At 41.7% G+C, this 25,955-nt stretch overlaps 1 protein-coding gene across 1 annotated transcript in view; it reads left to right on the forward strand.

Annotated features, from left to right (window-relative positions):
* Window positions 1-25,955, forward strand: part of LOC142363277 (uncharacterized) — a 100,195-nt gene that overhangs the window by 50,458 nt on the left and 23,782 nt on the right. The window contains exons 29-50 of the mRNA XM_075436723.1: window positions 965-1,176; window positions 2,870-3,058; window positions 3,957-4,096; window positions 5,503-5,665; window positions 5,778-5,864; window positions 6,383-6,517; window positions 6,905-7,024; window positions 7,824-8,041; window positions 9,260-9,453; window positions 10,136-10,438; window positions 11,229-11,458; window positions 12,530-12,691; window positions 13,504-13,581; window positions 14,934-15,290; window positions 15,876-16,232; window positions 17,298-17,648; window positions 19,193-19,324; window positions 20,255-20,404; window positions 20,887-21,003; window positions 22,681-22,854; window positions 23,531-23,738; window positions 24,988-25,154. Coding sequence (XP_075292838.1) covers window positions 965-1,176; window positions 2,870-3,058; window positions 3,957-4,096; window positions 5,503-5,665; window positions 5,778-5,864; window positions 6,383-6,517; window positions 6,905-7,024; window positions 7,824-8,041; window positions 9,260-9,453; window positions 10,136-10,438; window positions 11,229-11,458; window positions 12,530-12,691; window positions 13,504-13,581; window positions 14,934-15,290; window positions 15,876-16,232; window positions 17,298-17,648; window positions 19,193-19,324; window positions 20,255-20,404; window positions 20,887-21,003; window positions 22,681-22,854; window positions 23,531-23,738; window positions 24,988-25,154 — 4,244 coding nt within the window. The remainder of the gene's footprint in view (window positions 1-964; window positions 1,177-2,869; window positions 3,059-3,956; window positions 4,097-5,502; window positions 5,666-5,777; window positions 5,865-6,382; window positions 6,518-6,904; window positions 7,025-7,823; window positions 8,042-9,259; window positions 9,454-10,135; window positions 10,439-11,228; window positions 11,459-12,529; window positions 12,692-13,503; window positions 13,582-14,933; window positions 15,291-15,875; window positions 16,233-17,297; window positions 17,649-19,192; window positions 19,325-20,254; window positions 20,405-20,886; window positions 21,004-22,680; window positions 22,855-23,530; window positions 23,739-24,987; window positions 25,155-25,955) is intronic.

Raw genomic sequence — 25,955 nt, forward strand, 5'->3', positions numbered from 1 at the left:
GCTGTATTGTACATTTTTAGAGTTCTTTCTCAATTAGGCATAAAGTTACCAGTGGTGTGCCAAAGATCAGTTTTCTGGCACTTGGTGCTTAAGCTGAATTGAATGCCACTACCATGTATGCTGCAGTAGATGAAGCTGTAAATCAGGGCAGCGATTCGCTCAGCGTGTAGATTTGCTGTTGAGATGCGTTTCTTTTCAAATCTAGTATACACCATACGCACAAAAACTTGGATCCTTATTAATGCAAAACAGCTGGCTTGATACAGTGGACTGAATTAACAGATGTTTTTCTGCTCATTAAGGTGAAACACACTAAGGTTAAATTAATTCTAAAGTTTTAAACATTTGGAGATTACTTTGTGACTGTCTCATAAAATAAGCATGAGTTACTGAACGGTGTCATGATGAGTGAATGGTGTAGTCTGATAAATCACCAGCAAAGTTTTGACAGTCTACCAGTGACATTTCAGCAGCTTGTCAGATATAAACATTCTGAGCTGTCTGTAAACTAATTACCAAAATAACCTACAAATCTTGTTTGAAATGGGTGTATTGCGGAGTTGAATTTCTGCATTGCCAAATGCCAGCACAGCTTTGATTAAGGCCATCATTATAATTATGTGAATAATGGTTACAGACTTACAGTTCAGGTAAGGATTTCACATGTTGTTGCAGATCATACAGTAGAACCCTTTCCTGGTGCCATTTAGGTACTGGACTTGACAAATTTCCATTTAATAGCAACCCTCCCTATGTGTTACACTATGCGGTGTGTTATGCTATGAAGGACATCCATTTCATTGTGTACCATCCAGAGATTTTGGCGATGGGAAGAGAATAGGTTGATAGTAGCATTTTAGCCTCACTCCAAAACCCCAGCATCATACCAGGTTTGTAGTGGAGTTGTAATCCAGGTAGCTCAAAATCTCACTATTCTGCCAGCTTTAATATATGTTCCTTTCAGGTGGGTTAAATATAGACACCCCGTGGCTATATCTGTATGCAGCTCACAAGCTAGATCAGCCTCAGCATTCTGCTTATTCGTTGACCATGGAGCTGACAACTGGAAAGGCGCTCTACATTAAGAATCTCGTAGTGGAACTGTTCTATAAAGATCAAGGCAATGAAAAGGAAGGGAAAGTTCACATTCACACGCCAGCTACCACGTATCTGCAGGTTAGTAACTTGATGCTCCCTGGAGCGTACGGCTTTGGTGGTGAGCTTTGTGGTAGATACCCATCAAAACTGTCATCATACTGAAATAACGCTTGTTCGGCGTGCTGTGTGGAGTAGCTTGTTTGAGAAACTCACGTACTGTGTGCCAGCTTGTAAGAGAGGATCTTGAAATGCCTATGCTCATCTGTTTTCTGTGCTTTTATGATGAGCTGTTCTTCCTCTGGGGCAGCCGAATCGCACAGCCAGGGTCTCTTCATTAGCTTTGAAAAAATGTTGGGGCCACCACCTCTGCCCCGCTTTGGAACGGGACTCCACCACTCCCTGCACAAAGCCCAAATATGTGATGGCAGAGTTCTGCCTAGGAGTGCACAAATAATGGTTAGTATTTTAAAGTTCTCTTGTCCCTGCCCTGAGCTAACAGTTGCAGGAAGTAGGAAAATTAGATCATCATGTAAGAAATGTTTAAAACTTCTTCCCTAGTGATACAGAACAGCTGAGAGTGTCTTTATTTAAAAAGTAGGAAGAACAATAGCCAAACCTCTAAGTTAAGAGCCCAGTGATTACAGCATTCACCTAAATTTGAGGCATTAGATTTAAAGGTATCCTCTGCCTGAGATGAACGTAACCCGCCTCTTCCAGGGGAGTATCCTGCTCAACAGGCTGTCATGTTCACGGCACTTGCTGCCTCGTGATACGGCACTGTTTGTAGAAGTTCTCTATCAGCTCTGTTAATGTAAGGGTTCTGGTCTTGTGGCAGAACACCTTGCCACTGAGGTGTTTTTGCTGCTGCTCTTTATCCCACTTTATCTCTACAAAATGACTACGTATCTCCATAGGTAACTCTGCAACGTGAACAGATTCAGCAGGAGAAATGGTAATCCGGTCGCAGGCTAGAGTGCTGCAAAGTTCAGTGGCTCAGAACAATCCTGAGAAATGAATGGTTACTTCTTTTGTTGTGACTTGGAGAAGGACTCCAGTCTCCCACCAACCTGTGAGAGCACCTTCAATAGCCAGTTCTCAGTGTGTAGTCTGCTGTCTTTCCTGTTGGAATTCTTTCTGTAAAAGGATTAAATATCTCCTGGGTGGAACCAGTGTGCCCCGAGTCCAAGCTTCCTGCTCATTTATTTTAGACTGGGCTATGCAGTAGAGGTTTAAAACTGATTTCGTCACAGTTGCTGTGTATTAAGCAAAATGATAAATGTCTGTCACTGTGCAAAGTGTGGATTTGTCCTGGAGAAGTGTATCTTCTTGTCTATCTCTATATAAATGGGATGAGAGCCTGGATTTTTTGCCTTTCTTTTAGAATTCACTGCAATTGTCTAAATCTTTAACTTAGGTTTATGGCTAAGGTGTTCTGTTATTCTGAACTGCAGCTTTCCCTCGTTAGATTATTGCTGGTTCAGGCATGGTGTGGAGGATTGTGAGAAACAATCATGATGAGAAAAAATATTCATCAACTATTTTCAACTATTTAGCTTTTTCTTTCTCCCTTGCTTAGAGGGTATAAAATAAACTTTGAGAACTTTATGGCAATTCCAAGTATTTTGGTAATGGAAAAGCTGGCACACTATTTCTAATAGTTCTTGTAATGATGGTCTCCAAGAAAGTGCATTCTTTTCACCTCTGTGCTGCTGGCACAATAGGATTCTGTCTGTCCTAACTAATTAGCCAGACTAATGTGTTTGTTTTTCAGGCATCCACATTAAATCATCTTGGGAGGAATGTTCTGCATAGCTATAGCAAAATGGTATCTCTGTGGAATCAGCTTGTAAAGAATGAGATTCGTCTGGAGAATAATGAACAAGCCAAATTGCTCTGCTTTAAGATAAAGAGTACAAAACAGGAATTTAACTTCACAGCCAGCTATCAGAACCTGACAGTGGTAAGAAAGAAATACAAATGGAGTTTCTTTGACTTAGCACTGTGTTTTTCTGGTCTGCCAGCCTCCTGAGAGATGTTATGGCTAGTGTTGAAACTTAAACACTTCTGGTGCTGCTTCTGTTTCTGTCTGTTTTGACAATCTGCAGTGTAAAACTAGATGTGAGAAGAAAACAAACCAAAACTGGTGTGGTGTAGTTTTGAGTGCTTCTCACCTGTTTGGGAGGCTGACTACAGACAGAAAGTCAGGGAGAAGAGGACAGAAGGAGACTACATGGCTAGAAAGAGAGCTGTAGATGTGGTTACTTAAGTTTTGATGCCGATGTGTGGCAGGTGTGGAAGATTCTGGTGTCTTGGAGGATAAAAATATCTTACCTACTAGTGAGCATAGGGTTTATGTGCTATTTTAGCCTCTACATCCCTTCCAATCTTAAAATCATTTTTGCTTTGCTTGGTGTCTGCAGCACAGGAAGTGTAATCAGCAGTTTGCCCTCCAAAGAGATACTTTGATCAGTTACTTTGGTCAGTTCCTTGCAGGACTTCTTAAAACAAAAAGTGTTTTTCTGGTCACATTCCATGCTTTGAAAATCCAATCAGTTTTTGTATGTAAATGTACTGGCACCAAAGCTGAAGCTTGCTCATACTGCAAATAAGTTACACTCAAGTGATACATCACAGGCCATTTGTCTTCTGCTGAAGTCAGTTTTCTACTGATGTCCCTTTTAATCCTACATAAATGGAGATCGGGATTTGAACTGAAGCAGAAAGGGGCTGATCTGTGAAATGACAGCCTCGCTGCAGCCTGTTGAACGGGTGGTTTCTCTGTTGACGTTCCTGAATATGAATGCAGTAAATCTGATGCAATTGTCCTTTCCTCTTCTGGTCTCATGATCTGAGTGCAGCCTAAGAAGACAAACTTTTCTGTGAAAGCTGTATGGAGAAATTACAAAAGTCTGCCTGTCATGCTGCAGTTTGAAGGTCAGGTAGAAGAGCTGAAGAAGGAGAATATGCTCTATCAGAAACGTGGAACTCTCCATTTCAGGTTCAGTAGTTGTCTTATTTCTGTCTCTGAAGAATGTTTTGGCCTAAATTTAATGTGCATCTTGATGCTCTGGGGAAACGTTCTGGGCTTGACAGCGTGGAAGTGCCAGATGCACAGAGCCTGTGCTCCCACCTGTCTGGCTCTCTGAACTCACCCAAGCACACCGCCTTCGTGGGCTGGTTGTTTGCATCCGTTAGCTTTTGCCCTCCTTGTTGAAATGGTAGTGATCAAAGTTGCCAAAGGCAACAGGCTGTGTGTGCTGTGGCAGTGCGTTTGTTGGCAGCTCTCTGGGGCGTGTAGTCTCTGTTCATGGAAACAGCAGGGTTTACGGTGTGTCCAAGCTTCGAAGTGGTGAGAAGTTCCAAAATCCACATCTGATCCTCTGTGCCATCCAGATGCCTTCTCTCTAGTTCTTAGAAATAATATAGCCGGTCTAAACCAAAGGCATCCGCCTTAAAACACAGAACAAGTGGTCTTGTTTAGTTTTTGGAGCACCTTTCCATTTCCTGATGAGAATGAGTGTGCTACCTCTGGTTATTGGCTGGGTCTGAAATTTCTCTTTTCATTATCCATTAGCAAAACACAGCTTGAAGGCCCTGGTAAAAATGTGTGCTCATACTTGAGACATGTGGATCATCTCTGGGGACATCTCAGCTTTCTTAAGGCATAGTAGGGTCAACAGGAGTGCACAGGTTTCCTTAGGAGCCACTGTGCGTCTTGGAGATAAGTAAAAAACTGTGAGATGCCTTTTCAATAATGGAAAGAATACGTAAATGAAGAATGAAGAGCTCTACCAGATATCCTAACATGTATAAAGGCAGTCCAATGTCTGCCTATAAAAGTTAATGCATTTTTCCAAGACATCAAACTAAGTAAATGTGCAGAAATATTTAATAAAGCCCATAAAACATTACACTGAAGTTGTAAACTACTCTGAGAATGATGTAGTGGCTAAACGTCTGTTGTGTAGGATTCTTGGCATGCAGATATTTTTTCCACAGAAAGCACAAAATGTGGTTGACAGGTGAGATTTTCGAAGCTGCCATAAGCTGTTGGACAGTGTCCCTGTTTGAAATGAGGGCCCGGCCATGCAGGTGTACGAAGTGTATGTACCGCTTATGCATGTCAGACTTTCAGAGCATCGCCCTCTCCCATGCTCTTCCGAGCCTTTCCTGAATCCAGGGTGGAAACTTTATCAGAAATTCTGGGAAATGTGTGTGGTTTGTATGAAATTGTAATCGTGCTCTAGTAATTTCTTAGAGCTCCTGGTTCTATCTGCTTTGCTTGTGCACCTGACGGCATCCGCAACTGAAAATTTTGGAGTTCAAGTTGAACTCTGCAAGATTTCTTTTTGTAGTTGTCTATTAAGATCTTTGACACTTTGCTGATTCCTTGTTTTGTTCCAGGCATCCTTTTAAAGTGCCCGCTCTGCAGAGCTTCCTTCTGCAGGAGACATTTACGGTTGACAAAAAGCAAAAGCACTATTTCTTGGAAACAAACATTTTGATAAATGGGATGGAGGAAACAGTTCAAACTCTTACACTTGGTTACCAACCTGATAACCCCTATGTGAGTTATACAAGAATTTCCTTTAATGTGGCATACCAAAAAAGCCGGCAAAGGAGTGATATGCTGTATATATCTTACAGTCCTTGCATTTTCTCTCAAACTTCTTTTTCAGATTTGTGCTGGGTTAACTCATCCTTATAACTACAGGTTGTTTCCCAAAGATGTTGAAATATGCATTATAACTCGAAGTCACCAAAATGTGAGTAAATTTCCCATTAAATTCAGTTAGAAGGAGAGATTAGTTACCTGCTTATTTACAGTTTATTGTCTTTTCAGACCTAACTTGCTATAGGTCTTTGGTTGCTCACCGTGTAAATGCTGCGACCAGTAAGTTCAGAGGGCAATAATGTGGTTGGTGCCTCCCTACTACAACGTTTTGTATAATAATATAGAATAATATGTTGTGTGGTAATAAATCACAATAATACTTAATATATTATTTTTAAAATATTATTATGCATGAATATTAATAATAATAACAAGTACTGTGTTGGAATAGATTCAGGGTTTTCATCCTTATGGAGGTGTATCTATTCATCTTTCTTACCAGACACAGTTATTTTTTTCTTGCTCTGCTCATTTTTTGTTCTGAGCCACAATGTAATAGCTCGCAATTCTTCCATTTTTCATAATATGTAGGGATGACTTCTTTCATCTTTCATAATGTACAGGATTCATACTGAATGCAATTTGCTTATTTGCATTCTTAACGCATAGGTGAAGCATGAGCTTGAGACTGCCTTGAAGGTCGATAAGGAAGATGTCCTCAGCTTTCTAGGGAGATATCAGGAGAAGTCCAGTGAGGCAGATTTTAGACATCTTTTACACATGGAAGTGACACATGCATTCCAGGTATTGGTGGTTTTCATTTACAGCATTTCATTTTTTATGCCTTGGTGGCTGTTTTACTGCGTTGTCTTTAGAATTATAACCGGTTTATGCTTGTACACTTCCTAGTTCAATAAAGTTTTGCCCCTGACAAAGGCCCTAGGTATCTCAGCAAATCAAATCATAATCTGTATCAATAATATCTTGTAAGAAATGCACTTGCCTTTTGTTTTCGTACTTTTTTTGCTGCATTTGATTTATATTTCAGTGTATTTGGGTAAAATTGGTAAAATTTTATACACATTTGCTTATATACATCCTCCACTTCATGCTGGAAGTTCAGATGTGAAATCAGATGAGGCAGTTGATGGGAATGCTGTGATTATGTTTACATTTTACTTTGTCAAATAGCTGGAGTTTCCGCAAGCAGTGGGCCTAAGCGGGGAGCTGTTCTCCAGGCAGACGAAACTGGAACACTTTGACTACGGTGCGAGTGTAAAAGCCATCATCAACAAGAACGTGTCTTCCCAGGTCAGTTCCCTGGTTATTACAGTCTTGTTGCCTGAACTTGCAGCTTTTGCAGTGCATGCACTCAGACCTGTGTTGAGTCTCTTGCTTGTCGTGTGTGTTAGGAATACCTGTCAACGCGGGAGCTGTTTAACTGTGTGCCAGAAATTGCTTTGCAACTACTGTCAGGCGCGGGAACACAGGTGTGTGCGTATATGCTACGAAGTTGGTCAACTCAGGCGGATTTCAGTGAGTGTTGTGGAGAGACGTAAATTGTAAACTGCAGCAATTAACTTTTTATGGTTAGGGTTTGTTCTAGCTAGATGGCTACATGCAGTTGGAATGGGTGGCTTGTGTTTTGGCCGAAATTCAGAAATGTGTGAAAGTCAAGTTAAGTTGTACTTAAAATTCAACATAGTTCATAACTTTTTTGTGAAAGCTGTAGCATGGTGACAGGCTTATATGCAAAATCAAGTGTCATCTGCAGTTTTTGTTACCGATTCTAAAGGCTCTTTCTCTAGGATTAACTTTACCCTGTGTGGTGGGTTGAGATAAAGACAAGGAGATCACTTACCTGTTACCTTCATGGACAAAACAGACTCCACTTGGGCAAAATTAATTTAATTTATTGCCAAATAAAAATAGAGTTATATGGTGAGAAAAACAGACAGGAACTAAAACCACCTTTCCCCCTTCCTCCCCCCCGGCTTTTTCCCAGGTCCAACTTGTTGTCCGCAGTCTTCTTCCTCAAAGTGATGTTTCAGTATTCTGTGTTATGATTTGAGATCCTTAATGTCCTATTCTTATATTTCTCTATGTGTAGGCCCAGGCAACCCTAAAGAGTTATGGTGAGAGCAATTTCAATGGCTCCCTTTACCTTCATTCCAATGGAAGGGACATGCTCGCGCTGGAGGTTGATGTGAACGATGGAAACAGGAAGAGTGCCAGAGCTGTTGAACTGAGGGCTGTCCTCCATCAGACAATCCTGACAAACCCAGAATCAATACAGTTCCAGCTCATGGGCAAAATATTTCCATCAAGGTAGAGAAATCAGAATTTTGGTTAATAGAGGAGCTGAAGAACGTTCTGTGATACATTAGATTTACTAGTAAAAAAAAAAAAAAAAAAAGAGGATAAAAGATGGAGCTTACTTGTAGTTCTGGGCTTCCAATAGTACATTTCTTTGTTTCAATACCAGGGCAGGCTGTAACAGAGCGAGTTAGTGCAGCTAACTTCACAGGATGTAAAACAGAACACTTAAAATTTCTGGACTGACAGTTTATTTGGGATTTATTTTACAGGGAGAAAAGAGAGAAAAATAAAAGATTGAATGTTTCTGGGGAATTGCTAAAAAAGTGCAGTCTATACAGACTTCAGTTGGCTTCAGTTGCTGACTGATGAAATTAATCTTACCTCCCTGAATTATGTAGTGCAATTCTTCCTATCAAGTGGATTTTTACTGAGGTTTTACTTGTCATCAGTGTTTCAGGAGGGTTCCCATTTGTAGGAGGGATGTGTAACAATACAAAAACATGATTGCCTCACTTTTAGGTATTTTGTGCCGTATACTTGAGACTAGAAAATCACACATTTTAATGGACAGTTTGTTCAAGGCATTGTGAAAATTGTATCTCAGTCTTATACTTGAAATGCTGAAAACAGAATTGCTTGTTGCTCCAGCAGGTTTCCCTAAAAAGCTGTGCTGTGCTTCTCCAGCAGTGTTCAGCCTGGGGCCAAGATACGAAGAAATAGTTGTTGGGTCATTTACCAAATTCAAAGGGTGGTGGCATTTAAAATTATTGTTCAAGCTGAGTTCTCAGTGCTGCTTTTAAATCAGCACTGAAGAGGGATTCCATATTGTGGCAGGGAGGAGTTCATTTCCAACTCTGTCTAACTCTGCCCAGCTTTATATCTTTCTTTTATTAGGGATCGTAACAAAAGCATCCAGGAAATCTGAAGAAAAATCAGTGTGCCAATCTGTGAGGCTTTACTGAGTGGTTTTACTGGGTAGTTTTATAGACATCTGGTGAACAGCATGTACTTATTGCACGGCACCGAGTTCACTGATTCACAACACGGGAGCAAGTGCCCAGAAAGTCTGAGGAGTCTCCATGCTTGGAGATACTTCAAACCTGACCACACGCGCTCCAGAGCACTCTGCTCAAGTTGGTCCTGCTTTGAGTGAGGGGGGCTTGTCTTGACAATCGTGAATTAATCATAATAACATCTTACCAGCAAATTTTATCTCTGTCTTCTTAGACTTTTGATATCTTCTGAGATGAAGCTTAATGAAAACAGGCTTCACATGGATTTCATGGTAGCCAGGGAGCAGAAAGCTGGTTTGGTTTTGTCTCTGAATGGAAGAGTCCAACACACATTTGCTGGATTAAAGGCCACACCTCATCTTCTTTCTCTGAGTGGATTACTGAAGTGCAAAAACAACATTCATGATGGTACTTTTTTACTTTGTGTTTTGCTGCTAAGTCTGCAGCTATCTAAGGGAGCTTCTTAATTTTCATGTATTCCTGACTGAACTGCATATAGTGCAGAAGAGAGTATTTAGCATGCAAAATGAACCATTGGTCATTGGGTGGAAACTACTTTTTAATGAACAAACATACTTTGCTCATTTTCATATTTTCACTGACTGAAGGAAGTAGTGGGTGGCATCTTTCCTATGCAGGTCTTCTGAAATGGGGGGTATGACTTGAGGTCCTTAGTCTTCCAAATGGCTCCATGGGTGGAGCAGGTCACTGCAGAGCTCTGGAGGGATGGTTTGCCCTGGAGTTAGGCAAGTAATAGGTCCTAGTCCCTCTGTAAGTTTTCCTTCAGAAGGCAGTGCAGAGTAGCCCATGGCATAAAGACACAAGCAGCTTGGTGAATAAAAAGAAACAGCTGCCAGAAATAATATTATGTAATTTGTTTTAAACAGAGACACTTCTACTACTAGAGAAACTCTCTCTCAACGATAGACTGATTCACTCTCTAGATTAGGCTAAATTATCTATTATAATAAACAGAAATTCTTTTACTACCACTATTAAATTAATGGATAATTTGTATGTTGCTTATACATTTCTTGTTCCTTCTGTCCCAAAGGACTCTTTTCACGGTAATCATTTCTGCCTGTTACAGGTAACATCAATATGATGGTCAACAAAACACTGTATGGACTCCATCTCCGGAACAGAAATGTGTTTGGGAATACCACCGTACACAATATCACTTTCGCTGTGTTTCAGAATGGCAGCCGGGCGATGCCAATGGAGGCAAAACTGAGAGGACACCTGGAGCTGATGGAAGAGATGAAAAGGGGGCTAGCTATCTTCCAGGTGGATGAGAAAGCCCTTTCTGTAGGTTTTTCCAGTATCATGAGTCATGGGCACAGCAGAGTCAGTGGGACTTTCGCACATAATATCAGCCTGTTAAAAAATGCAGGTATGAAGAAAACTGACTTGATGCTGTGGTGTCACAAAGTGTCAGGTGTAATTTATCTAAGTGAGTGCAGACCAGTGGAAATAGATGTGTTGCGGTCACACCAGAACAAAACGTGATCCAGTCGTAGCAACATTCTTTTTAAAACTCTTAAGAAAAAACCAACAAAACGGATACAAAATTATTTAAAAACTCTTTGAACTACTTCAGAGTAAATTATTTCTCTCTTGTACCTCTGTATTCCTGCATGCTGATCGGTTTCTCTAAGCGTATTTTTATGCCTGTTTTGATTTGAACCAGAAATGAAACATTGAAAGTCATTGAATAAATCACACCGAAGACTAAAATATGCTAAGTGTTGTTTCCTAAGCAAACCCAAGGGTTTTCATGAACTGAAGTTATCAATAATTTTGAATGGGTAAATTTTCTTTGTCCCTTTGGACTGAAGAAATCTGTTTTGCAACCTTCTAACAGCTGACTACTGGAGTTGGACGCAATATCCACTGATAGATATCCTTTATTAAGAAAAGAAAACCCTTTACTTCCAAAGTGCACACCACATTTTAGTTTAACAATCCTTTTTTAATATGATTTTCATGTGGTACGTAATGTCCTTTCTTACCCAAAGTGTCAGTGCGTGCAGCTAACTGGATGATCACACTTTAAAAAAAGGTCTGTCGTTTTTTCTAAAAACCTATGGAAAGCTTCTCTTAATCTGTAATACATCTTTTCTGTATTTCACCATGGCAACCCAGAGGTATGGTGTTGATTTTGCTTCCTTCCCTGTCAATAGGATTGCCCTTGGATGGCATTCTTACTGTGAAGTGTGACCATGGCACCAGAAACCACACCACTGCTATAGCCCTACAGAGTGGCAGTGGAAGGATTGCCGCGGTGTTTGGTGGTCACAGACTGTCCGCAGAGCCTCTTAAATCCCAGCTATCTGTGAGTTTAAAGCACAACATCTCCAAGATGAAGGAATGTGGGATCCCTTTTGTTATGGAAGCTGCTGGCTATTATGAGGTGAGAAGAGTTCTGCCTGTGGTGATTTAATTTCTGGCAGGACCCTTTCTGATAACTGTGAATTATTCCTATGCGCTTTATTCCAAAAGCGTCTGCATTTTTGAGATGTACTAAATTACTATGTGAAAGAAAGGTGTTTTCTGGCTTCTTGTCATACTGTGCACCTGTCATCTGCAGTCTTGGAGCTGAATCTAGACGAGATGCTACAGGCAGTTCTCATTTCAGTGAAGTGCTTTGCTGCATAGGAACAGGACTCTTGTCCAATTTTATTTTTCCCCCATAAATGGGAAGGGGACAGGCAGGCCTAATGCATGTAGCCATCACAAAGAGTCAGTGAGCCTAGGTGCTGCATTGCATCTGGTACTGGGTTTAACTAGTTCTGAGGTCATCCTGTGAACGTCTGCTAAAGAGCAGAAGAGTGTTTAGCATGGCTTCCCATTTGGAAGTCGCTGCCCACAGAAGCATCACCGGTCGTGTTTCCTGGTGCAGTGCTGCTTGGCCACTCTTCTCTCTGTTTGCATTTCTGCTATGGATCTGCGAGCAACACATAGCTCTTTTGCATCTCAGATTATCCTTCCAGAAAAGAAGGGTTCAAGTATTTCGCTTGTTCTGACATATGGTGGAAGGCTCAAGTCACTGACATATGAACATCCGTGATGGCTTCAGCCGCTGTGGTACAGTGAGACACGGAGGTGTGCGAAGGAAGAACTCTACACAGTTCCCCTTGCCCTGCTTACAGTTTCACTGCTTTAGTACCTGCTTACTAGTAGTTTCACTGCTTTAATCCTGTATGCCTTAGGACTCAAATCCTCCAGGGTACTGACTCTTTTCAACATGTTTGGGCGCCAGAAGGAATTACTGGTGCACAGCATTCAGAAGGTCTACCGTAACAGGAAAATCTCTATTTCAAATTAAGCCACTCTGATGAATTTGCACTTTTATTTCGCCATTGCTGCTGCCCTGGCACAGGCTGTGATGTTTAAGCATGGTGAAACAGACTCTGCCTTTGGCAGTTGTTCCTGGCATGATGATGTTTGTTTCTTTCCATGATTTGGTTTCTTTCGTGCATAGAATTTCACAAAGAAGATTGTTGCAGGGATAACAACCACAGTGGAGAAGGAACAGCTCAGAATTGAAGTAGAGAAGAAAACCACTGGTGGTGCTATGGAAATTTCTCTTTCACTTCACCATGATGTGGGAGGACTGACTGACATTGTTCCACACGTACTGGAGGTTAGCAGAAATCCTGCTATGCGCTGTATTTGATGTAGCTTTCTGCTGTGCATTCTCAACTCTTGAGTTTTACCACCTGAGAGCAAGCTAATAGGTCAGAAGGGAGAGAGATTTTTGTTGAGCAAGGCCAGTACAGAAAGCCTAAGAATTACTTGCTTAGCAGTGAAGAGTGGGTTTCCGAGGTGCTGTGGGTAACAAGACATTTATGTCTTGAAGCTGGAGTGGGCGCTTGCCGAGGCACAGTAACGTGCAGTCCCTGCTTTTCCGTCATGCTAAGGCAGGGTTTGTGGGTGGATCCCATGGCTGGTGGTGGGTGCAGAGGCATTGACAGCTGAGGAAATGATAGTGGCAGCGGTTTTCATACAGCCAACAGCACGCCCCAAGGACTTCACTTTCTGGACCCAGGGACACGGCTGATGGCATTTGAAACACTGAATGTCTGCTCGTGACAGTGGTATTTTCTATGCAAACATAAGAAATACTGCTATCTCCTGTCAAATCAAAAGCCAGAGTATCAAAAGGAGTTCTGTCTAGCAAGGAACAGTTTCCAAATGTTTGAAGATGTTCTTCTGTCTTTTCCTATGCTGATAATATTTTGGCATGATAATGGAAAGATTAGAGACATGGTTTAGCCTCAGATCCACTAAACTGTTGATCTTTTTGAAACTGATCTCTAACCTTTGGTCTTAAGGCTGTGTTTTAGTGTCTTTCATGCTTTTTATCCTGAAAGCAGCCTTTTAGCTTGCTCCTTTGTATTTTAATCCTCTGTTTTCCTTTGTGCTCTGAATGTGCTTTGTTGATAATGCCAACAGGTTGCTTGCAGCGGAGAATCTGCCAACAAACAACTTTCTGGCCTTTGCCATGGAGCAGTTACATTTCGTCGTTTTGAGGTACTGGCTTGATTTGTAAACTCTGCTGCCAACAATGCAGCTGTCGTAACTACCACTGAGGGAATCCGGGTACTGAAAAGTGTCAAAGATGTAGAAATGGGTTTGAGTTAGCTGGAAGTTTAGCACACACTTTCAGATGTTTGCACTCCCTTAGTATTCACAGATTGAAACAAATCAGATTACTTCTCCATCGAAAACTGTACAGGTCTGTGGGGAAGGTTGCGCTCAGTTTCACCATCATGCAGGGGATCGTTTATTCTGAGCCAGAACTGTCGCCAAACTTGCATTGTACAGCTTAGTGCACAGCTGTGCCCCAAGTGCAGAGCAGGAACTAGAGGTAGGGGATGTTTATGGGCCCAGCGGGGGCAATTTCGAAGGTGATACTCCCATATCCTACAACAAGTAATGGAGTTGTGCTGCTGCAGAGCTCGGTGCAAGAGCCTGCACCTGGCAGAAAGCTGGTATCAGGAGATAGGAGCTGTGCGCCAGGCAAGAGGCAAGAGTCCTGTGAATGTTTCTAGCTGAAGTCTCCAAACTGTGTCTGCTGCCAGCTAGAACTGAACTCAGGGTAAATGGTCTGTTCTGTTACTGAGCAGCCAACCTGATACCGCCTGGGCAAGGGAGCACAGAAGGCACCAGCTGAGAATTTCACACTTTTCTTCTTCTTACTCTATTTTCTGCTCTTTCTAGCTGACCCTTTGCTTGTGAAAGTCCCTGTGGCTCTTGAACTGTTCGAGAAAGATACACCTCATAGTCTGACATGTTCTTAGGAACGTGTTAAAAACACCTCCTGTGAGTGACATTACAGGAGATGACGTTGTCTCTAGAAAGACAGTAGTCACGGTGACTCTGAATCCTGTGGCTGTCCCAAGGACAAAAAAGACAAATGCATTTCAGTTCTCCCCTCATGTAACAAGGGTACAATGTGCCTAACACTTGTCACTCCTCCTGAGGTCTGATGGGAGCTGAACACGTTCTCACACTGCTAGAGCTCTATTTACTGACAGTAAAACCAGAAGTGATGATAGTAAGAGCAACAGCAGTTGATTTTTCTGGTATTAGTAATTGTTTTTACAGAGCTGTGGAGTTCTTTTTTTTTTCCTCTTATTTTTATAATGACATTATTATAAAGATATATTATTATATATAATAATATTTTAATAATAACTCTGAAATAAAGATTTTAGGCCATCTCTCTATTTGTTTAGGCATTTACAAATATGTAGGATGAGTACAAAATGGTGTCAGGGGAGCAGGGAAATAGTTCTTTTTTAGTAACAGAAGCGTTTAAAAACAGTATATGGCCTGACAGGAAAACAAACTTGACAACAGTTTTTCCTGTAATTTTTCAGCCTCCAGCAAGAGTTTCACTGAACGGGTCCATCTCTACCAGCAACTTCACTGTTGTCTTCTTCGGACGTGTTTCTTTTCGTGACGTGTTTGCCTGCCTGCAACTCCGTGCCACCGCCGCCGCCCAGCCTCGTTTAGAGATGGACTTCCAGCATTCTCTGCCTTTGCTGCAGTCGCTGGGAATTGCCAGAGAGAATCAAGTGGAGGTGTCAGCCGTCAGAAGTGACAAGTACAAGGGCACGCTTGGTATCGTCCTTGGGCCTTGCAGCTTAAGAGCGGATGGGGAAGTGAGCCTGGCAAGCAATGAGACAGATACAGAATGGGTACTTACTTTTAGAAACAAATGCGTCGGTCTGCAGGTACGCCTCGATTGCTCTCTGTGTGGCGTTAGTCTCTGTATTTCAGATCACTGCGAGTCACGCAGAACTATCTCTCGATGCAATTATTTGTGGAAGGGATGGTTTTGGTCATTAAGGTTGTTCTGGCAGAGCAGTGAGTCAGGGCACTTGCAGAAGGAGTGTATTTGAAGATGAGAATTTGGAGTAATAACAACGGCAGATGTTACTGCTGTTGACACAAAATAATTGCTTAATAATAGCTTTTGAATTAAAATAAACTTTTGTGCTAGAATCTAATGAAAAGCATGCCCTTTCTGTTTGAAGTTTTGGAGGTTTCCTTTGAGGCTACAAAGTTTTTTTTCGACAGTACTTACAAAAAGGTTGGTTTAGGATTTTTTTTCCCCCTGTACCATTTTTTTTTGGTTTCTTTTTCTCTTGTTTCAGAGAAATTTCTGATTTGTCTGTGAAACAAGCTGTCTTCTATGGTCCTTTCCAAAAGCATATTGGTTCAGAAAGAAGAAATGCTTTTTCATTAATTGGAAACAAATCAGGAAGGCAGTCGCTTTACCTTGTGTGCTTTAAATAGCCTAATCTTTTCTGTTGCAGAGGATGGGGTTGCCTCATGCTGTAGCCTTTAGGGGCTCATTTCAACAGAACATCTGCAGCGTTGGCTTGTTACTGAGCCTCCAGTGTGATGGCCAAGCAGTTGATGTGCAGATAGACTCCTCCTGCGAACAGGAATACGCGCTCCAGGGGATGCTCAGGCACTCGGTTCACTGGCTCAGTCAGCTTGGGCTGCCCTTGGAAAGCTCTGTCCTGTTCTCTGCAGCCTCAGGCTCCACTGCTGAGGGCCTCTTGGTGCTGCAGGCTGGCAAGTGCATGCTTAAGGCGAGAGGAGATCTCTCTGCTCAGGATAAAGCTGAATGGACGCTGGAAGCAGAAACGGAATGTCAGCTGCTGCAGGTAGTGCTTGGAGGCTTTCGAAGAGAGATTTGGGATCAAAGGCAGGCCATGTCGGGTTTTAACTAAAGCAGCAGTGTTTGAGTGTTGGAAAGCCGATCCGGAGACATGCCGGTCTTACAGCGTTGGGCAAAGAAAGTGGCTAACGTGTCCTGTTCATAGGTGTTCTCTGTAGACTGAAACTAGTTCAGTCCTTGCTGCTCGTTGCATGCGCAGACCGAGACTACTCTCCAAGGCTGAACAGCAGTTTTAATTTGAACTGTGTGTCAGAAAATACATTCTCTGGTCTGTCTTTTTTATCAAAATAGAAGTTGTGAAATTCCCTTGGGTTTTCCATCTAGCCTCACTGACTATATTGGAAAGAATGACTGCTGCAAATTTAGGGTTATTTCCAGATGTTCATAGGCATTTATGTTTTGCTTTTAACTCCTCAGTTTTAACTTCTTCAACTACAAAGCATCAATGTAAAACTAAAAAAGACAGGTGTCGTGGTGTGTCATTCATAGTGAAGAGGGAATGTAAACCACTTAAAATATTAAAAACAGAATTATCAGTGTTTTCACAAATACTTTGAAAGAATGAGAGGAAACACTTCATTTGGGATGTTGCACAAGATAGGCTCAAAGATTTAGTCTTAAAAAAAAGTAATCCTTATAGCATCAGATGCAAGAATGTCTGTTAGGCCTGTTATTTTTTGTGGGCTGGTTTGTTGCAAAATCGAGATTGGCCTGGTCTGTGTGAGGCACAGGATGCTTAGTAAACTTTGCCACTCTGAGCAAATAGGCATTTTGTATTTTTGTGAATATGAAACTTCATACAGATACAGAAGTTGTAAATTCTGCAAGGCAGTCCTAAAATCTTCCCTCAGACCTTATTCAGGCAAAATTGCCGTCTTACTGTTGGGAGGGAGAGAAGGGCAGTGCAGAGAGTGTAGGTTTTGTCTCTGATACTGTAACCTAAAATCTCCTTTCTTGTATGCAAAAGGGAGAAGAAAAACAACTCGGTACTGACTTGTCTTAAAGTGTATGTATAATCCGAAGGATTTTTTTTTTCTTTAAATCTTCATAGGATCTCAGTATTCCAACTCAGTCACGGCTGGCAGGTTCTATTCAGAAAGACGAGTGCCAGGCAGAACTGCTGTGGGTCCTTGAAACAGAAGGCAAGACTGCCCACCTTGAAGCGAGGGCAGAGTGCGAGCCAGAGATTGCCCTGGAAATTCAGTTCAGGCATGACCTCCCTCAACTGCAGGGAATCCCGAGGGAAAATAAACTGTCCGTCACTGCACGAAAACAGTTAAAATATCGTGTTGGAATGGGAATGAAATCAGGTGCTTGTGAGCTGCAGGTGAACGGGGACTTCGACCCTGAGAAGAAGCTTCAGTGGAAAATGTTTATAGAAAACAAATGCCAAGCAATTCAGGTATTGGAAGGAATTTTTTTTCTTTACTGTTGGAATTATATCTCTAAACTAGGATCTTTGCAGCTACTAAAGTCAAAAGAAAATAGTCTGATGATTTCAAAGGTAGCAGAGAAATAAGAAAAACATTCTTTTCTTTTAACGTTCCATCTTACTTTTGGTGCCAGTCATTCACTGTATTTTTGTATGGTATAAGGCAAATTTTCTATGAATCAGTACCTACAGTTAACGGACTTGCTTGTACTACCTCTGATGTATTTTTTTAAAAGTGTAATTGAGAAATCTACAGGGTTTTAATCTTTAGAAATAACAAGTATTCAAAGTTGTCTTTGGCTTTGTCAGCAATTACAGTTTCTCAGCAGTTTGACAACCAAAGTCTGAAATAGTTTAAAAATACATAAAGTAAATATATAATCTTTAGGTCAGAAAATTTTCACTCAGCTTTACAGAAAATTGGAAGTGCTGACAAACAGATCTGTAATGTATGAAGACCATTGCGGAGAACACACAGGGTGAAAACGCCAGCATCAAACAGCAGTTACAATTTCCTGTAAGACCTCAGCTGAGAAAGATTTGGGGGAATTTAGTTGAAAAACAAACAGTGACGTTTTGAACAAGCTGGTTTGGACTTCCCTGGGGAGACATTTCTCTGTGGCTGGCCCTGTGGCTGGCCCTGAGCTGAGCCTCACCAATTTCCAGTGCCTGACCAAGCACCACCGGGTCACACCTCCCGTTTCATTAAGAAGGATTAACTCCTGGGTCTGGTGGGAATCTCACTATTGACTCTGAGTCCGGACAGCAGCTAGCAGGGTAAGATAAAAAAGTAGTTTCTTTGTTGAAAAGATTTAGCCAGTAGGAAAATACGGTGAAAACTGGAGTTCTGTGGCAGAAGATCCCTCCGTGTCACAGGAATGTGCCATTGTTTGCAGCAGGGTCTGGTTTCTGCGCAAAGCAAAGGGAGTGCAGGCCTGTCTTTGGGCGGTCGGCATCGGGTGTCCTGGGAGTGCCCGTCTCCGAGAGGAGCCCGCGGTGCCATGACCTGGGAGGGCTGCGTGAGCTGGGGAGCACGGCAGCTCTCCGAGCTTCCCAAGTGACAAAAGGCACTGCGCCCCGACCTTGCTCAGCTAGTTAGCATGGCATGCTGAGCTCCTTTTGCCTGCACTGCAAGAGCAGAAAACAGCACTTTTTACCCCAGTTCTTGCCCAGTAGCTTGTTTTTCCAGGCCAGACAGTTGTAGGTGGGTGGAGGGGGAGAAATTCTGCAGCAGGATTTCCTGAAGAAGCAGTCCTAAATTTAGCTGGATTGGGCTCTGCCTGGCTCACTGATGAAAACTGTCAGGCATATTCAGAAAAGACAAAATCTATAAAATGTAATAAAAAGCTGTCCAGATTTCTGAAACATCCAATGGATATGCTGCCTGATATAACAGGTGTACAGCTACGTGCTATTAGAGCTATGTTTTGCAGATACAAAGGTTCAGGTGTATAGCATATCTGTGAGGAAGTGTAGAAGTGGTGAATTTTAAAATTTTTTTTCTTCTTCTACAGGATCTTGGAGCACCAGTAAAAATTGATGGTTCAGGCTATGTTTTGATGGATACAATTAACCTAGATTCACAGACATTGATCACTGTTGACGAAAGTAAATTACAAGGACTCCTTATACTAAAAGTCACTGACGTAAGTATCCTGCTGACTGTTAGACTGCGTGTACACAGTGTGGAGTGACATACTCTGTTTTATTGGGAACAAGCAGTCAAGCTTTAGTAATAAAGGCCAGAATAAAAACAAAATCTTTGAAAATCTGACACCTGTAATGTGCAGTAAACCAGATCTATCGGATGATAGGATCCAGGCTGTTGCACTTCGTGAGTCATCGCCTTGTTGTGCTCAGTGTGTGTGTATATGTGGTTTTTTTGATATTGTGCTATTTGGTGTTTCTTGTGTTATGTGGCAAATATGAGAAGACATGCAAACCCACAAATCCTGATCTCACTCCAGACATACAACAGGCAGTCCAATACGACTCTCGACATTCAGCATGAAAGTATACCGCAATGTGGAAGAAGAAAAGAGATTGCAATTTATTGAGTGATCAATGTGATTTAAATTGCAAAATAATAGGCAGTGGTTAATTGAGACACTGCTGTCTGTTTCTCCAGTTAGACAACAGCACAAGAAAGGCTGTGAACCTCTTGCTTTCCTGTTGACAATTACAAGTTTGGCTGCTCTTGTCATCAGTGCAGCAGAGTAGAGTACACACAGAAATATCTTCTTCCTCGTGATCAGTCACTTTCCTGCCATAACTGGTAATTTCTGTGTATTTTTGTGCTCTAGAGAAACGATAGCAAGGGGGAGTTCTTTGCCACCAGGGAGAAATATTAACACCTTTTTCCCTCTTAGCTGAAATGTGTATTTTTTTATGTTCTCTGTTAGGCTTGATTTTTTTGCTCCTTCCCAGTGTAACTTCCCTAAGTTCAGTGCAATTGGTTTTAATTAGTATTAAATACAGGACAGACTGATTCGCTGAATTTCTGTTTTGAGCTGTGTATTGCGGCAAGCGTTGCGTCCTACATGCGCTTTGCTACATACGCTGTGAAACATTGACAGGAAAGACAAGAGCTGGATGCGGTGCTAACCCATAACATTCAAGGAGCTGCTGACATTGGCATTCCTGTGAGGATGTTGGTTGATGTCATATCAGAAAAAAGCAGCGACTTCTATAAAAGATTTATTCACTTCTGCGTGAACAGCAAGCAAGTAAGTGTCCCCTCCACATTAGCAAGATGTGAAGTAGAGGTTAAAGTGAGCTAGCTGATTTGGCACATACTGTTTCTCCGTTCAAAATAGCTGTGCACGAGGCCCTTACTGCAATACTCTCCAGGGGCTGGTTTGGTTTTAAAGGCCTTGGTTAAGTGAAGGCAGTGTATCTTTTAGGCACTCCTTTTGTGCCCTTGTTGCTAGCAACAAATTTGACAACGGCGATGATCCACGACTCCCGTTTGCAAACTGTCTCAAACTTTTCATATCAAATATCTTCACTTGGTGCAGCACATTCTCTATTAAAGTACAAAGCTGTTATTTGTAACAATACTAGGAAATTCTTCACCGTAAATTTTTCATAGTTTTTGTAGTTTTACTCTAATGTGTAATTAGTACAAGAATGACAATTAATCAGAGCAGTCTCAATGTCAGACATGTGCCACAGTTAACTTTTGTCATATTTTATTTGGACTGAACAGATCACGGAAGATCTGAGCTTTGTCCGGAAGTTGGATGTTGTGTCTCTTAACTACAAACTTACTCATAACATAGAGGCACTGAAGATTTTGCAAATAGAAGACAGGATGGAATTGCAGGTAAGGGATCAGACAACGACAGGGGAGACGTGAGTCCAGCCTGGAATCGCGCCAGGATGGAAGCAGTAGCTGCAGAAGTCAGGTGACAAGGAACCAAGGGTGTAGATATGACTGAGCATTTGCTATTCAGGTGAACTTTTTGTCTCTCTCTCAAGGACGGTAGAATTTTACTCACTCAGTTGTTAACTTTGGCATCTGTATCATCTTTTCTGTTCTGTTGAGCCATCTTGCACAAGATCATAGCACAGATTTCAAGGTTGCTTCATAATACTTCTTTACTTAAAAGTCAAGATTATAGAGAAGAAAAAGCTTATTGCTACAAAATATAGCCCAAGAGTAACGAACCACAGCCATAACCAATCTGCCTAATGTCGCAGGTGCAAGTGGGAAAGATTGTTCTCGACATTTTAAAATGCAATCTAACCTTCAGTAACCTATCCTTCTAAATTAAGGTGTCTGTGTTGTCACACCACCTCAGCTTCCCTTCTCATATCTAGTGATTTCTAGACCCAGTGCTCTTCTTACCAGTACTTTCTGTAAGTTTGCCCTTCCTTACCTTTAATTCAGTGGCCAGGGAGAGCAGCGGTGTCTTCTGTCCTTTAGTATGTAATTTGAAGTAGGGTGGGGTATTCATCATGAAAGTGGATTGCAGGATGGGTGAGCTGTAATTTTTTGTGCAGAATGAATGGTTTGGGACATCTGAAGTCTGCACCTGTGCATACAAGGACTATCTTGGAAAGAACTGGGAGAAGCTGAGGCAGGGAAGCATGATGGTGTACAACACTCTGTGCTGTACAGGTAGCAAATGAGTGGCTTTCCTGCCATGCAGATCATACTCCTGAGTTCTGTAACCCGTCACAAGCGAAGGGAGGTTGGGGACAGTGCTGTCTGTCGAGGGTGAGCGTGGAGATGGAAAAGCACATGGCTGTTTATGCTCCTGATAGAAGGAGATTTTTCTGAATTCGGGTGTTGTCCTGACATACATGGGTCATACTGCCTGCTTCTGTTTTAAAGATGTTTATATTTTCTTTTTCTCCCACCTCCCTCTCCTTCCTGCTCTCTTTCTCTCTCTGATTTTTTCCCTGAATGTCAAGGTAGGGGGGAGTCCAGATGCTCACTTTGTTCTCGAGGGGTTGGGAGAATAGCTTGCGGAGCCAGAACTCCCCATAGGAATACGAGGTTGGAGGTTGGCTCCCGGCATGTGAACAGCCCGAGCCACAGCTGAGCTTGCAGCATGCGCTGCAGGAGGAGGGCAGTTCATCATAGCCCATCTGCCTAGTCTAGACAGCTCTGCAGTGTGCCCTGTATCGACTAGACGGAGGTGAGGACTGGTAGGAGTTCATGGTTTACATTCCAAATGGTAGTCTCCTCCCAGACTCTGATTACCTGGCCTGGATTTTTATCTGAGATAGACAAGCCTATAGCACACCACTTACTCTTTATTAATCATTAACTACTGGGATAGGGTTAAGGCATGACCAGACTGGAGAATACTTGTTAAAATGTTGAATTTAAAAATAAAAGGGACATCTGTAACTATGATGTGTTATAAAATTATGAGATTATTTGTTTTGACAGATCTTTGAGAGGATACTACCTGGACCAAGAAAGAACCCTAACTAACAGCTTTACCTTTTACAAAGCTGCCTTCTCACAACTGACCTTTGTTGCACACAGGCTGTCTTGAACCTGGAAGTGATCAAGAGCTTTAGTATGAAAGTGCATTATGGTGCTCACGTAACAGTCCTCGAAGGACAAATCCAAGAGTTTGAAACGAGTACCAATGTAACTGGGAATTTCCATCATACTTGGCCATGGCTGCTACAAGCTGGAGTCCCGTCGTCTTTGCAGGTAGTTTCTCCCCCCCCAAATTATTGTCCTTTATTATAATGTAATAGCCCATGACTTGAATGAAAACTACCGTTTTGTAAGGTACAGGATGAAAGCTGAGATTTTCTGATATTGAAAAACTATGGGTGGCTAAAAGCTGAACTACTGAAATAAAAAACTTCTTTTTAACTACTTTCTGGACCAGATTGTTCCATTCTGATCGGTGTTAGTACAGTGTGTATTGCTGATACTGTATCTCTACAGGAGAATAGTTTTAGCACGTTGCATCAGAAACTGGAATATTACTCCTTAATGGGAATGTTATACTTAAAGAAGTACTACTTTAAGTGCTATTTTCAGGGCCGTATTGGGGTACCTACTATCTGGTAAATACTGGCAGTGTGCATGGATCAATGATCCTTTATGTAAAGGGAGTCATGTGAGATAGAAGAGAACCTAATGAGAATATGGCATAAATAATTGAGGCTGGTGTGGTTTGAAATTCATTCAGTTGAATGGAGTTCATACTGGAAAGTCATAGATGATTAATGAACAGCTAAAATTTTTTTGTTAATGGATAGATTTTTGACATAGGTAAAGACTAAAGACAACTTTCACTTTGATTTGTCTTCTGTTTTAAAATTAAATAGTGTTTAAATGATGTTTCCAGAACTTATATCTACGTGTCATTTTTTAGATAGATGTGTTTTTTCAAGGGAGAAACACTACTGAAGAAAGATATATGCACATTGTAGCTGAAGAAACATCAATCACATACATAGTAAACTCCTATGATGCTGGTCACCAAGTGGATATCTTTTGCCAGAGTGTACATAATAGTGAGGAACTACAGGCGTCTGGTTACCCTAAGGCAATCAGCTTGATTCTCAGTTTGCAGAAATCAGGTAGGTACCTGCCATTCCTTGCAGGTTTCTTGTTGTAGAATAGCTCTTTGAGGATGTTTCAGCTGTTCCTCCAACAGCTACAAACTGACTTAGATTTGCTGGTAGTACCTAAAAAGGTTTTTTTTCTTGTAAGTAAGTAATATTGTCATTCTTAAACTGCATCTGTTATTAGTTACATTACATCTGTGTTTTTTAATTCCAGGGAAGACCTCATGTGGTACGCCACTGGTAAAACAGGTGATCCCCAAGATATTTAGCTGCATAACGTAAGATTCCAGTGGCACACAAAAAAACTTGTTACAGAGCACAAAAAATGTGAATTCCAGTGTAGTTTAAAGGGGGGTTTAAAAATAATTCTAAGTGGCTTTTGTTGTTTGAATTGTGGAGGGGAGACAGTCCCACCCTGCATAAGCCAGGCTGTCCTCAGCACTTGCCCTGACACAAGTCCTATCTTCATGTCCCTCAACTGCTGATTTACCTTCTGGTCAAGCACCTTCAGTGCCCACGTGGGAGTATATTCATGCTGGAAAAAAGCAACAACTGTACAAAGAGTAGGAATTACTGAGGGTGGCAGGCACTGAATCAGTACTAATGTCAGAGGCACCATCTCCTTGCACCCGTTCTGAGAAAAGCAACAGGACAATGGGTGGCTTTCTGGACAGCTGCCGGAGTGGTCGCTGTGTGATTGCATACCTGTCTGTGATTTTGTCCTCTCTGTGAAGAATTTTGGGGTTTCACATCTTCTGTCTCATTTTTATCCTGTAGCAGTCTGCATTTTCTTTTTCAAATCCCTAAAGCTGGTAGGAAAGGGGGGAAAGGTCTTCAAGTCATGTTGTTTGAGCAGTGTTGGTCTGCTGTAGCTGGGACTGCAGGAGTCTCTAGAGGGAAAAACAGCTCAGAGCTCTTCTCTAGAAGAAGTGCCGACGATGTGCAAAGTGCTACAGTTGGCTGCATAAGCCAGTCAGCTCTAGCTGCAAAACCACATTCCTGTTGGGCACTGACTTGTCACTTAACATTTGTACCTGGGCACACAAGCTCTGTTAACTCAAGACTTTATATGTTCAGGGACATCCAAAAAACTCTGCACTCCTCCAGCCACAGGCCAAAGCTCTTGTTGTCCTGAATGGATGACTTTGTCATGGTGAATGTCTTAACCCAAAAGCTGGCTGGATTGATTTTATGCAGGCAGTACTGAAATTCCTTGAACACGAGCCCCTCAAAATGGCGCTATTTTGTTCTTGCTATTTAGAAAACAAAGCCAAGACTATCTGTGAGATCCAGTATGGTGACAAAGATATAACTGTGGCTATAGATGTTGACACAGACTTTCAGCTCTGTGGTGTGTTTGAATTCATGGCAGAGGTGAAGCACTCGATAGCACTTTTCCGACAGCTGGGACTTCCCTTCTATCTTAAGGTAATAAACCATAGATCTTTTGTTGTGCTCTGATTAGAGCTGCCATCTGAGTTACACTAGCATGAATCCAGAGCACTTCCAGTGGCCTCGGTGAGATTACTCCAGGTTTAACAAGTGCAGATGAGAGGTGACTTGGCCTGGTTCATCTGAATCCTTGTTTAGCTGAAGTACACAGGTAATGGTCCCTTTCCAAGGAAACTCAACAGGTACCTGAAATCCCCAGTTTCAGGATTAGTCAGTTCAGGAAGGCACTCATGTGCTGTCGGGTCTAGCTGATATGGCTTACTGAAGGAGAAAGGGCTTGGTAGAAAGCAGCTGTCCTTTATACCTAGAGAATTCCTTGGGTTGCTTAAACCATTTGTAGCATAGGTACCTAAAATGTTTCAGTGTTGAATAAGCAGAAATAGATTTGTATTCCAAACTACTTGGTAGGATCAGCAAAGGCTGTTCCCATTCATCCGCTGGGAGAAAGAAGCATTAGTTGAAATGTCTCCTTCCTCTTTGGAGGGTAGTAGACACAGCAGCACATCAAAGTCATGCATCACCTCTTCAAACAAGAGGACGTGTAGCTAGGGTACAAGATTAAATGTAGACATTTCTGAGAATAAATTTTAGATCACTATTAAACCTGTCTATTAAGTGTCAGTGTTTCAAGGGAATATTTAATTCCAACATTTTATTAACAGGTATGAGATATATCCCCCTGCTTCTTCCCCCTTAATCTGTAGTGAAATGCCTTTTATCCTCTAAGTTTTTGAGTGAAAAAAAAGAAAAACAGAGATGGTAATTCTTTAGGTGTCT

Source organism: Opisthocomus hoazin, chromosome 15, assembly GCF_030867145.1.
Source record: "Opisthocomus hoazin isolate bOpiHoa1 chromosome 15, bOpiHoa1.hap1, whole genome shotgun sequence".
Classification (NCBI taxonomy): domain Eukaryota; kingdom Metazoa; phylum Chordata; class Aves; order Opisthocomiformes; family Opisthocomidae; genus Opisthocomus; species Opisthocomus hoazin.